The 13,394-nt window shown below is 44.0% G+C and overlaps 1 protein-coding gene across 4 annotated transcripts in view; it reads right to left on the reverse strand.

Moving 5' to 3' along the window:
• ERMARD (ER membrane associated RNA degradation) overlaps nt 1–13,394 on the reverse strand; it is a 372,196-nt gene that overhangs the window by 143,407 nt on the left and 215,395 nt on the right. For all 4 annotated transcript variants that reach the window (XM_077283272.1, XM_077283274.1, XM_077283273.1 and 1 more), the window contains one exon: nt 165–194. In XM_077283272.1, the coding sequence (XP_077139387.1) occupies nt 165–194 (30 nt within the window). The remainder of the gene's footprint in view (nt 1–164; nt 195–13,394) is intronic.

The raw sequence follows: 13,394 nt of genomic DNA on the forward strand, positions 1-13,394 counted from the left end.
GGTTGGGCACGAAATTACTATTTCTTAGTCTATTTGTTTGATTTTCTTAAATATTGTCACATTAAAGGTTATATGTTAACGGGTATTTGTTATTTCTGATAAGCAATCTAAATTTACACTCATAAAAATTAGTACATAAATAATAGACACAGGAAAAACCTTACCTCATCAAAAGTTGTATACAGACTGGTAGACTAAGGAAAAAAAATATATTACGGTATAAAAGTTGCTAAGAGTTATTATAATTAAACAGTTTTATAGATAACCGCACATTACTGCCTAACCACATCCTATACAACATGTCACTTTCCATGAAGATGCTATTAGGCATACTGTGATTCTCCCCAGAATAGTTTTGGGGCTCCCTGAATCAGATGCAGCACACATCCCCCTATGCTGGAACGTACCTGGCAGTAACCAAGCTAACTGGTATACAGTGGGTATGGAAAGTATTCAGACCCCTTTAAATTTTTCACTCTGAACTTTTTTGAATTTACCAAATGGCTGCAATGAAACATTTTTTTTCTCATTAATGTACACTCTGCACCCCATCTTGACTCAGAAAAACAGAAATGTAGAAAATTTTGCAAATTTATTAAAAAAAGAAAAACTGAAATATCACAGCCGTTTTCAGGTCTCTCCAGAGACTCAATTGGGTTTAGGTCAGGGCTCTGGTTGGGCCAGTCAAGGATGATCACAGAGTTGTTCTGAAGCCACTCGTTTGTTATTTTAGCTGTTTGCTTAGGGTCATTAACTTGTTGGAAGGTGAACCTTCAGCCAAGTCTGAGGTCCAGAGTACTCTGGAAGAGGTTTTCATCCAGGATATCTCTGGATTTGGCCACATTCATGTTTCCTTCAATTGAAACCAGTTGTCCTGTCCCTGCAGCTAAAAAACACCCCCATAGCATGATGCTGCCACCACGTTTCACTGTTGGGATTGTATTGGGCAGGTGATGAGCAGTGCCTGGTTTTCTCCACACATACCGCTTAGAATTATCACCAAAAAGGTCTATCTATAGCTCATCAGACCAGATAATCTAATTGTCTGCGAGTCCTTCATGTGTTTTTTAGGAAACTCTATGCAGGCTTTCATATGTCTTGCACTGAGGAGAGGCTTCCGTCAGGCCACTCTGCCATAAAGGCCCGACTGTTGGGTGCTGCAGTGATAGTTGACTTTGTGGAACTTTCTCCCATCTCCCTACTGCATCTTTGGAGCTCAGCCACAGTGATCTTAAGGTTCTTCTTTACCTCTCTCACCAAGGCTCTCCTCCCACGATTGCTCAGTTTGGCTAGACGGCCAGGTCTAGGAAGACTTCTGCTGGTCCCAAACTTCTTCCATTTAAGGATTATGGAGGCCCCTGTGCTCTTAGGAACCTTGAGAACGGAAGAAATTCTTTTGCAACCTTGGCCAGATCTTTGCCTTGCCACAATTCTGTCTCTGAGCTCCTTGGCCAGTTCCTTTGACCTCATGATTCTCATTTGGTCTTACATGCACTGTGAGCTGTGCGGTGTTATATAGACAAGTGTGTGCCTTTGCAAATCAAGTCTTATCAGTTTAATTAACCCTGCTGTGGAACCATGAAAAAAATCACTGCTTTGGTACCATGGGGGTCTATGTGACCCCAGGCTCAAAATCGTCATATTTAATTAAAATGAACATGCTGGCTGTTCAGAATAATCAAGTTTTATTCTGTCACCATTTCAAAACACAGTTATGAAATCAAACATAACTTTCAAGTGATATATTTGTCATCATCAAACACAAATTGAAATTATACCAAAATGCTTTACTAATAACTAAAAGTATTCAAATGCACAATAACTGCAACTGTGTGGATTTTAGTAGAAACATAATGACAACGAATTATCTGGCAATAAATTTAGCCCTTGCATTCAGTGCATGTCATAGTGCCATGTTCTTCATAAATTAACTTCTTGCAGTCATTGCAAACAAATCTCTTTTTTTTTTGTCCTTCGATCGAGGACAAACATAGCACCGTTTGCGCTGTCCTGTAACACTGCTGGTGTCTCTTGGAAGTGACTAGCCATTGTTTATTTACAATTATATAACAAAACCTGTGAGTAAACAGAAAATATTTATTAAAAAAAATGTCAGACAATAAAGGTACTATTGGGTCAGGAGAGTCCCAAACACAGAAAATTGAAAATAACTTTGAAACAAAATTGAAAAATAAATTAAAAATATCATCAGCATAAGCAAAAATATGTTACTAAAAATACATAGAAGGTCAATGTCTGAGATTGACCAGTTTTAGAAATATTTCAATTTATTCAGCGCTGGGGTCTATATGACCCCATGGTTCCACAGCAGGGTTAATACAGCTGGACTCCAATGAAGGAGTAGATCCTTCTCAAGGAGGAACAGAAGGAAATGGACAGCATGTGACTTAAATATGAGTATCTGAGCAAAGGGTCTCAATACTTATGACCATGTGATATCTGTTTTTCTTTTTTATTAACCCCTTCCTGACATCTGACGTACTATACCGTCGAGGTGGGGTGGGCCCGTATGACCACCGACGGGATAGTACGTCATACGCGATCGGCCGCGCTCACGGGGGGAGCGCGGCCGATCGCGGCCGGGTGTCAGCTGCATATCGCAGCTGACATCCAGCACTATGTGCCAGGAGCGGTCACGGACCACCCCCGGCACACCGCGATCAAACATGATCGCGGTGTACCGGCGGTATAGGGAAGCATCGCGCAGGGAGTGGGCTCCCTGCGGGCTTCCCTGAGACCCCCGGAGCAACGCGTGGTGATCGCGTTGCTCCGAGGGTCTCCTACCTCCCTCCTCGCCGCAGGTCCCGGATCCAAGATGGCCGCGGCATCCGGGTCCTGCAGGGAGGGAGGTGGCTTACCGAGTGTCTGCTCAGAGCAGACACTTGGTAAGCCTGCAGCCCTGCACAGCAGATCGCAGATCTGGCAGAGTGCTGTGCACACTGCCAGATCAATGATCTGTGATGTCCCCCCCTGGGACAAAGTAAAAAAGTTTAAAAAAAATTCCCCACATGTGTAAAAAAATAAATAAAAAAAATATCCTAAATAAAGAAAAAAAAATATATATATTATTCCCATAAATACATTTCTTTTGCTAAATAAAATAAAAAAAACAATAAAAGTACACATATTTAGTATCGCCGCGTCCGTAACGACCCAACCTATAAAACTGCCCCACTAGTTAACCCCTTCAGTAAACACCGTAAGAAAAAAAAAAACCGAGGCAAAAAACAACGCTTTATTATCATACCGCCGAACAAAAAGTGGAATAACACGCGATCAAAAAGACTGATATAAATAACCATGGTACCGCTGAAAACGTCATCTTGTCCCGCAAAAAACGAGCCGCCATACAGCATCATCAGCAAAAAAATAAAAAAGTTATAGTCCTGAGAATAAAGCGATACCAAAATAATTACTTTTTCTATAAAATAGTTTTTATTGTATAAAAGCGCCAAAACATAAAAAAAATGATATAAATGAGATATCGCTGTAATCGTACTGACCCGACGAATAAAACTGCTTTATCAATTTTACCAAACGCGGAATGGTATAAACGCCTCCCCCAAAAGAAATTCATGAATAGCTGGTTTTTGATCACTCTGCCTCACAAAAATCGGAATAAAAAGTGATCAAAAAAATGTCACGTGTCCGAAAATGTTACCAATAAAAACGTCAACTCGTCCCACAAAAAACAAGATCTCACATGACTCTGTGGACTCAAATATGGAAAAATTACAGCTCTCAAAATGTGGTAACGCAAAAAATATTTTTTGCAATGAAAAGCGTCTTTCAGTGTGTGACGGCTGCCAATCATAAAAATCCGCTAAAAAACCCGCTACAAAAGTAAATCAAACCCCCCTTCATCACCCCCTTAGTTAGGGAAAAATTAAAAAATTAAAAAATGTATTTATTTCCATTTTCCCATTAGGGTTAGGGTTAGGACTAGAGTTAGGGCTAGAGTTAGGGCTAGAGTTAGGGCTAGAGTTAGGGCTAGAGTTAGGGCTAGAGTTAGGGATAGGGTTAGGGCAAGGGTTAGGGCTAGGGTTGGGGCTAGGGTTGGGGCTAGGGTTAGGGTTAGGGCTAGGGTTGGGGCTAGGGTTAGGGCTAGGGTTAGGGCTAGGGTTAGGGCTAGGGTTGGGGCTAGGGTTAGGGCTAGGGCTAGTGTTAGGGCTAGGGTTATTGCTAGGGTTAGGGCTAGGGTTAGGGCTAGGTTTGGGGCTAGGGTTAGGGCTACAGTTAGGGTTGGGGCTAAAGATAGGGTTAGGGTTTGGATTACATTTACGGTTGGGAATAGGGTTGGGTGTGTCTGGGTTAGAGGAGTGGTTAGGGTTACTGTTGGGATTAGGGTAAGGGGTGTGTTTGGATTAGGGTTTCAGTTATAATTGGGGGTTTCCACTGTTTAGGCACATCAGGGGCTCTCCAAACGGGACATGGCATCCGATCTGAATTCCAGCCAATTCTGCGTTGAAAAAGGAAAACAGTGCTCCTTCCATTCAGAGCTCTCCCGTGTGCCCAAACAGGGGTTTACCCCAACATATGGGGTATCAGCGTACTCAGGACAAATTGGACATCATCTTTTGGGGTCCAAGTTCTCCTGCTACCCTTGGGAAAAAACAAAACTGGGGGCCAAAAAATAAGTTTTGTGGGAAAAAAAAGATTTTTTATTTTCACGGCTCTGCGTTGTAAACTGTAGTGAAACACTTGGGGGTTCAAAGTTCTCACAACACATCTAGATAAGTTCCTTGGGGGGTCTAGTTTCCGATATGGGGTCACTTGTGGGGGGTTTGTACTGTTTGGGTACATCAGGGGCTCTGCAAATGCAACGTGACGCCTGCAGACCAATCCATTTAAGTCTGCATTCCAAATGGCGCTCCTTCCCTTCCGAACTCTGTCATGCGCCCAAACAGTGGTTCCCCCCCACATATGGGGTATCAGCGTACTCAGGACAAATTGGACAACAACTTTTGGGGTCCAATTCATCCTGATACCCTTGTGAAAATACAAAACTGGGGGCTAAAAATCATTTTTGTGAAAAAAAAAAAAAGAATTTTTATTTTCACGGCTCTGCGTTATAAACTGTAGTGAAACACTTGGGGGTTCAAAGTTCTCACAACACATCTAGATAAGTTCCTTGGGGGGTCTAGTTTCCAATATGGGGTCACTTGTGGGGGGTTTGTACTGTTTGGGTACATCAGGGGCTCTGCAAATGCAACGTGACGCCTGCAGACCAATCCATTTAAGTCTGCATTCCAAATGGCGCTCCTTCCCTTCCGAGCTCTGTCATGCGCCCAAACAGTGGTCCCCCCCCCACATATGGGGTATCAGCGTACTCAGGACATATTGGACAACAACTTTTGGGGTCCAATTTATCCTGATACCCTTGTGAAAATACAAAACTGGGGGCTAAAAATCATTTTTGTGAAAAAAAAAAGAATTTTTATTTTCACGGCTCTGCGTTATAAACTGTAGTGAAACACTTGGGGGTTCAAAGCTATCAAAACACATCTAGATAAGTTCCTTATGGGGTCTACTTTCCAAAATGGTGTCACTTGTGGGGGTTTTTAATGTTTAGGCACATCAGGGGCTCTCCAAACGCAACATGGCATCCCATCTTAATTCCAGTCAATTTTGCATTGAAAAGTAAAATAGCGCTCCTTCCCTTCCGAGCTCTGCTATGCGCCCAAACAGTGGTTTACCCCCACATATGGGGTATCGTCGTACTCAGGACTAATTGCACAACAACTTTTGTGGTCTAATTTCTTCTCATACCCTTGGGGAAATAAAAAAATGGGGGCGAAAAGATCATTTTTGTGAAAAAATATGATTTTTTATTTTTACTGCTCTGCATTATAAACTTCTGTGAAGCACTTGTTGGGTCAAAGTGCTCAACACACATCTAGATAAGTTCCTTAAGGGGTCTACTTTCCAAAATGGTGTCACTTGTACAGGGTTTCAATGTTTAGGCACATCAGGGGCTCTCCAAACGCAACATGGCGTCCCATCTCAATTCCAGTCAATTTTGCATTGAAAAGTCAAATGGCGCTCCTTCCCTTCCGAGCTCTGCCCTGCGCCCAAACAATGGTTTATACCCACATATGGGGTATCAGCGTACTCAGGACAAATTGCACAACAATTTTTCGGGTCCAATTCCTTCTCTTACCCTTGGGAAAATAAAAAATTGGGGGCGAAAAGATCATTTTTGTGAAAAAATATGATTTTTTATTTTTACGGCTCTGCATTATAAACTTCTGTGAAGCACTTGTTGGGTCAAAGTGCTCAACACACATCTAGATAAGTTCCTTAAGGGGTCTACTTTCCAAAATGGTGTCACTTGTACAGGGTTTCAATGTTTAGGCACATCAGGGGCTCTCCAAATGCAACATGGCGTCCCATCTCAATTCCAGTCAATTTTGCATTGAAAAGTCAAATGGCGCTCCTTTCCTTCCGAGCTCTGCCATGCGCCCAAACAGTGGTTTACCCCCACATATGGGGTATCAGCGTACTCAGGACAAATTGTACAACAAATTTTGGGGTCTATTTTCTCCTGTTACCCTTGGTAAAATAAAACAAATTGGAGCTGAAATAAATTTTGTGTGAAAAAAAGTTAAATGTTTATTTTTATTTAAACATTCCAAAAATTCCTGTGAAACACCTGAAGGGTTAATAAACTTTTTGAAAGTGGTTTTGAGTACCTTGAGGGGTGCAGTTTTTAGAATGGTGTCACACTTGGGTATTTTCTATCATATAGACCCCTCAAAATGACTTCAAATGAGATGTGGTCCCTAAAAAAAAATGGTGTTGTAAAAATGAGAAATTGCTGGTCAACTTTTAACCCTTATAACTCCGTCACAAAAAAAAATTTTGGTTCCAAAATTGTGCTGATGTAAAGTAGACATGTGGGAAATGTTACTTATTAAGTATTTTGCGTGACATATGTCTGTGATTTAAGGGCATAAAAATTGAAAGTTGGAAAATTGCGAAATTTTCAAAATTTTCGCCAAATATTCGTTTTTTTCACAAATAAACGCAAGTTATATCGAAGAAATTTTACCACTATCATGAAGTACAATATGTCACGAGAAAACAATGTCTGAATCACCAAGATCCGTTGAAGCGTTCCAGAGTTATAACCTCATAAAGGGACAGTGGTCAGAATTGTAAAAATTGGCCCGGTCATTAACGTGCAAACCACCCTTGGGGGTGAAGGGGTTAAATTTGCAAACATTTCTACATTTCTGGGTTTTTTTCAATCAAGATGCGGCACTGAGTGTACATTAATGAGAAAAAAATAACTTTTTTGAATTTTCCAAATGGCTGCAATGAAACAAAGAGTGAAAAAAGTGAAACATTTAAAGGGGTCTGAATACTTTCTGTACCCACTGGGCTTGTGAAGGGCACGACTAAGGCTAAGTTCACACTAGCGTTGTGCGCCGCTGCGTCGGCGACGCAACGCACAACGCACGCAAAAACGCGGCAAAACGCACGCAAAAACGCTGCGTTTTGCGACGCATGCGTCGGTTTTTGCCGAAAATCGGACGCAAGAAAAATGCAACTTGTTGCGTTTTCTTGGTCCGACGCTTGCGGCAAAAAAGACGCATGTGTGGCACAACGCAACAAAAAAAAACGCATGCGTCCCCCATGTTAAGTATAGGGGGCGCATGACGCATGCGTCGCCGCTGCGTCGCCGACGCAAACCCGACGCACATTAGCTTAACGCTAATGTGAACGTAGCCTTATTAATCATGAGGATCATAATGAAGTAAAGATAAAGGTGTTTTCCAATCTCCAAGATCCTATCCCAATATGTAGTAGATGTAATAATAATAATATTAGCAAATGCCTTCAATTAGAAATGTAGTATAGTTCATCTGATTCGCTATGGCTACGTCACTTCCCCATGCAGGGCATTGCAGTAATTTTGGTATCCATGGTTACAACCACTCATTAGTGACAGTTAGTTAATTAACTAGTTGTTAGTGGTCATAACCATGGATACCTAAGTTACTGCAATGCCTGCACATGGGGCAGCGACATAGCGAATCAGAAAACCTATACAACATTTCTAATAGGAGGTATTTGCTAAAATTATTATGACATCTACTACATATAGGGATAGTATCTTGGAGATGGGTATGCCCCTTTACTCAGAGGACTCTGTTCCCCACATCCACATCAATCTGCTAGTTATGAGGTCTGTCTGAAGTTAACAGAAATTACCAGCTTGGTCTAACCCTTTACGACCCATGACTTTGTCGATCAGCTTGGCTATTGTTGTGCAGACATAGGTGAAGTATGCAAGTTTGGAGAGAAATGATAATTGGAGGATGCTATGCGCGGGGGGGGGGGGGGATTGTGGAAAAGGGGAATGAAGAAAAATCAGTTATACAGAAATTCACACTTAAAGGGAATGTGTCATCAGATTTTGTTTTCCATAATTGAAAAATGCATAGTATTAAGGGTGCTGCATAAGCTCTATGGAGCACTAGGTGGGGAAATTTTACTGTATAGAGCAGTATGTGGGGCCCATTATTCTGTATGAAGCACTATGAGGGGGACTACTATACTTTATGAAGCACTATGTGGGTCCCCATTATACTGTATGGAACACTATGTAGGACCATTGTATTGTATGCACTATATGGGGGTCATTACACTGCGTGGAACACTACACAGACCCATTATATTATTTATTATTATTATTGTTTATTTATATAGCACCATTAATTCCATGGTGCTGTACATGAGAAGGGGTTACATCAAAATACAAATATCACTTACAGTAAACAAAACTAACAATGACTGACTGGTACAGCGGGAAGAGGACCCTGCCCTTGCGGGCTTACAATCTACAGGATTATGGGGAAGGAGACAGTAGGTCGAGGGTTGCAGTAGCTCCAATGGTGTTGAGGTGGCCGTGTAGTCTTTACAGGCTGTAAGCTTCTTTGAAGAGATGGGTTTTCAGGTTTCTTTTGAAGGATCCAAAAGTAGTGGATAACCGGATGTGTTGGGGCACTGAATTCCAGAGGATGGGTGATATTCGGGAGAAGTCTTGGATGCGATTGGGTGAGGAGCGAATAAGCGTGGAGGAGAGGAGGAGGTCTTGGGAGGACCGGAGATTACGTGAGGGAAGATATTGAGAGATTAGTGTGGAAATATATGGAGGAGAAAGATTATGGATGGCTTTGTAGGTCAGTGTTAGTAATTTAAACTGGATACGCTGAGAAATTGGGAGCCAGTGAAGGGATTTGCAAAGAGGGGAAGCAGGAGTGTAGCGAGGAGAGAGATTAATTAGTCGGGCAGCAGAGTTAAGGATGGACTGGAGGGGTGCGAGAGTGTTAGAAGGTAGGCCACAGAGGAGTATGTTGCAGTAGTCGAGGCGGGAGATGATTAGGGCATGCACGAGCATTTTGGTAGAGTGTGGGTTGAGGAAAGGACGGATTGTGGAAATATTTTTGAGCTGGAGGCGACAGGAGGTGGCGAGAGCTTGGATGTGCGGTTTGAAGGACAGGGCAGAGTCAAGGGTTATTCCGAGGCAGCGGATTTTGGGGACAGGGGAAAGTGTGATTTCATTTATTTTGATAGATAGATCAGGTAGGCAAGATATGCGAGAGTGAGGAAAGATAATTAGTTCAGATTTGTCCACATTGAGCTTGAGGAAGCGAGAGGAGAAGAAGGAGGATATGGCTGATAGACACTTTGGGATTCTGGAGAGCAGGGAGGTGACATCTGGACCAGAGAGGTAGATCTGAGTGTCATCGGCATATAAATGGTACTGGAAGCCATAGGACCTTATGAGTTGTCCCAGGCCGAGTGTATAGATTGAGAAGAGTAAGGGTCCTAGGACAGAGCCTTGAGGGACACCAACAGAGAGGGGGCGAGATGAAGAGGTAGTATGGGAGTAGGAAACGCTAAATGTGCGGTTGGCAAGGTATGAGGAGATCCAAGATAGGGCGAGGTCTTTGACCCCAAAGGAAGAGAGGATCTGTAGTAGGAGGCAGTGGTCAACTGTGTCAAAGGCAGAGGACAGGTCTAGGAGGAGGAGAATAGAGAACTGTCTGTTAGCTTTGGCTGTAAGTAAGTCGTTAGTAATTTTGGTCAGGGCAGTCTCAGTGGAATGGTGGGGACGGAAGCCAGACTGTAGGTTGTCGAAGAGAGAGTTAGATGCAAAGTGAGAGGAAAGTTCAGCATGGAACTGTATACTGTATAGAGCACTATGTAGGGCTCATTATACTGTATAAAGTACTATGTGAGGCCATTATACTGTGTGGAGCACTGTGTTGGTCCATTATACTGAATGGTGTGTAACATCATCGCCGTCATCACTGCATGGCTTTCCATCCCCCACCAGGCAGATACACAGACTTACTCACCACTCCTGGACATGCAGTGAGTTCTTTCCTCTGCTTGCTGTATGCTGTAAACCAAGTGTCCTGTGCTTGCTATGTGCATACTTCTTGGCTGTGTGCTTAGGGCGGCCACGCCTGCACTTCCTGATTCTTAAAGAGACAGTGTGCACATTCCTAATGTGTGCCCAACCTATTGCCAAGAGGCATCTGGTACTTAAGGCAACTCCACTAATGGGACGATGCGTGAGCAACACTCTCTTTCAGTGTGTGGTCTCTGTGGCTCTGCATCTGTTCCACACCTGCGGCTCTGCATCTGTTCCACACCTGCGGCTCCTTGTCTTTCTAGTCTGTACTGGGTCCTACCCATCCCTGTATCCCACTCATACTTGCCTGTGTCCCAGTCCTTTCCGAAATGGTTCCTGCCCGTCCAGTCTGAATTGGGTCCTATCCGTCCCTGTATCCCACTCGTACATGCCTGTATCCCAGTCCTTCCCGAAACTGTTCTTGTCCCTCCAATCTGAACAGTGCCCGCCTGTCAACTGTGCCCTCCTGTACATCACCAGTGCCCACCAGTACTTGCCTGTCTATACATCAGCTGAGCTAGACAGAATATCTACAGTACCTGCCTGCACCTGTCGTTTTAGTGCTCTGTCCCATTGGGGTCAGCTGCTCCTGCCAGATGCAGCCCTGGAGTGGTACCTGGCAGCTACCTGCCGCACAAGACTGACCTCACCATTAGTGACTAAAGCGAACACCAAGGTAGCTACTTTGACATGCCCCTCCAGGGCGAGAATGGTTTGTGGTACAGTGGGGCCACAATCCTCACTCATGCCAACCAGTCTGGGCGAGAGCGTTACATGGTGAACTATGTGGGGGCATTATACTGCATGTATCACTACATGAAGCCATTGTATTGTGTGGAGCACTATAGTCTAAACTACTGTATGAAGTACTATGTGGGCCTAATTATACTGTATGGAGCACTATGTGGGGCCATTATTTGGGTCATTATATTGTATGGAGCACTATGTGGGTCCCATTATACTGTATGGAGCACTATGAAGGGCCCAGTATACTGTGTGGAGCACTATGTGGGGTCCATTATACTCTACGGAGCACTATATGGGTCCATTATACTGAATGGTGTGTAACATCATTGCCGGCATCACTGCACAGCCTCCCATCCCCCACCAGGCAGATACACAGACTTACTCACCACTCCGGACCATGCAGTGAGCTTTTTCCTCTGCTTGCTGTATGCTGTAAACCAAGTGTCCTGTGCTTGCTATGTGCATACTTCTTGGCTGTGTGCTTAGGGCGGCCACGCCTGCATTTCCTGATTCTTAAAGAGACAGTGTGCACATTCATAATGTGTGCCCAACCTATTGCCAAGAGGCACCTGGTACTTAAGGCATCTCCACTAATGGGAAGATGCCTGAGCAACATTCTCTTTCAGTATGTGGTCTCTGCGACTCTGCATCTGTTCCACACCTGCGGCTCCTTGTCTTTCTAGTCTGTACTGGGTCCTACCCATCCCTGTATCCCACTCACACTTGCCAGTGTCCCAGTCCTTTCCGACATGGTTCCTGTCCGTCCAGTCTGAACTGGGTCCTATCCATCCCTGTATCCCACTCGTACATGCCTGTATCCCAGTCCTTCCCGAAACTGTTCTTCTCCCTCCAGCCTGAACAGTGCCCGCCCGCCTGTCAACTGTGCCCTCCTGTACATCACCAGTGCCCACCAGTACTTGCCTGTCTATACATCAGCTGAGCTAGACAGAATATCTACAGTACCTGCCTGCACCTGTCGTTATAGTCCCCTGTCCCCTTGGGGTCTGCTGCTACTGCCAGATGCAGTCCTGGAGTGGTACCTGGCAACTACCTGCCGCACAAGACTGACCTCACCATTAGCGACTAAAGCGAACACCAAGGTAGCTACTTTGACATGCCTATTGTGAATTCCGTTCTCGGACTCCCTCCTGTGGTCATGAATGGTACTTTGGTTAGTTCTGCTCTTGGACTCCCTCTGGTGGCTTTGAGCGGAACTGCTGGTCACTGAGGTTGGCTTTGTCAGCTGCTCTCGTTTATTGCTTGCTGGCTTCCCTATTTAACTCCACTCAGATCGTTACTTGATGCCAGCTGTCAATGTTTCAGTATTGGTTCAGATCTCTCTTGGACTTCTCTGAGGACCTGTCTACTCCAGCAGAAGCTAAGTCTTTGCTAGTTCATTTGTTGTTACTGCTTCCTGAATATATTTCTTAGTACTGCTAATTTCTAGTCCAGCTCGCTATCATGATATTCTCTTGCTAGCTGGAAGCTCTGGGGTGCAGAGTGGCACCTCCACACCGTGAGTCGGTGTGGGGAGTCTTTTTGCTTACTCTGCGTGTTTTTTTGTAGTCTTTTGTGCTGACCGCATAGTTCCCTTTTCTATCCTCTGTCTATTTTAGTGAAGTCTGGCCTCCTTTGCTGAAACCTGTTTCATTCCTGTGTTTGTGACTTTCCTCTTAACTCACAGTCAATGTGTGTGGGGGGGCTGCCTTTACCTTTGGGAGATTTCTCTGAGGCAAGGTTAGGCTTCTGTTTCTGTCTTTAGGGGTAGTTAGTTCTTAGGCTGTGAAGAGGCATCTAGTGTTGTGAATTTGCTTTTTGCTCCCTCTAGTGGTTACTAGTTTTTTGACTCTGGTTTTTCTGTCATTCCTTTTATCCGCACCTGGGTCGTTAGTTAGGGGTGTTGCTATATAAGCTCCCTGGACCTTCAGTTCTATGCCTGGCAACGTAGTTATCAGAGCTAGTCTGCTGTGCTCTTGTCTACTGATCCTGGTTCCAGTTATATCAGCTAAGTCTGCCTTTTGCTTTTTGCTATTTGTTTTGGTTTTGTATTTTTGTCCAGCTTGTTCCAAATCTATATCCTGACCTTTGCTGGAAGCTCTAGGGGGCTGGTGTTCTCCCCCCGGACCGTTAGACGGTTCGGGGGTTCTTGAATTTCCAGTGTGGATTTTGATAGGGTTTTTGTTGACCATATAAGTAC

This window comes from Ranitomeya variabilis, chromosome 2, assembly GCF_051348905.1.
Source record: "Ranitomeya variabilis isolate aRanVar5 chromosome 2, aRanVar5.hap1, whole genome shotgun sequence".
NCBI lineage: Eukaryota > Metazoa > Chordata > Amphibia > Anura > Dendrobatidae > Ranitomeya > Ranitomeya variabilis.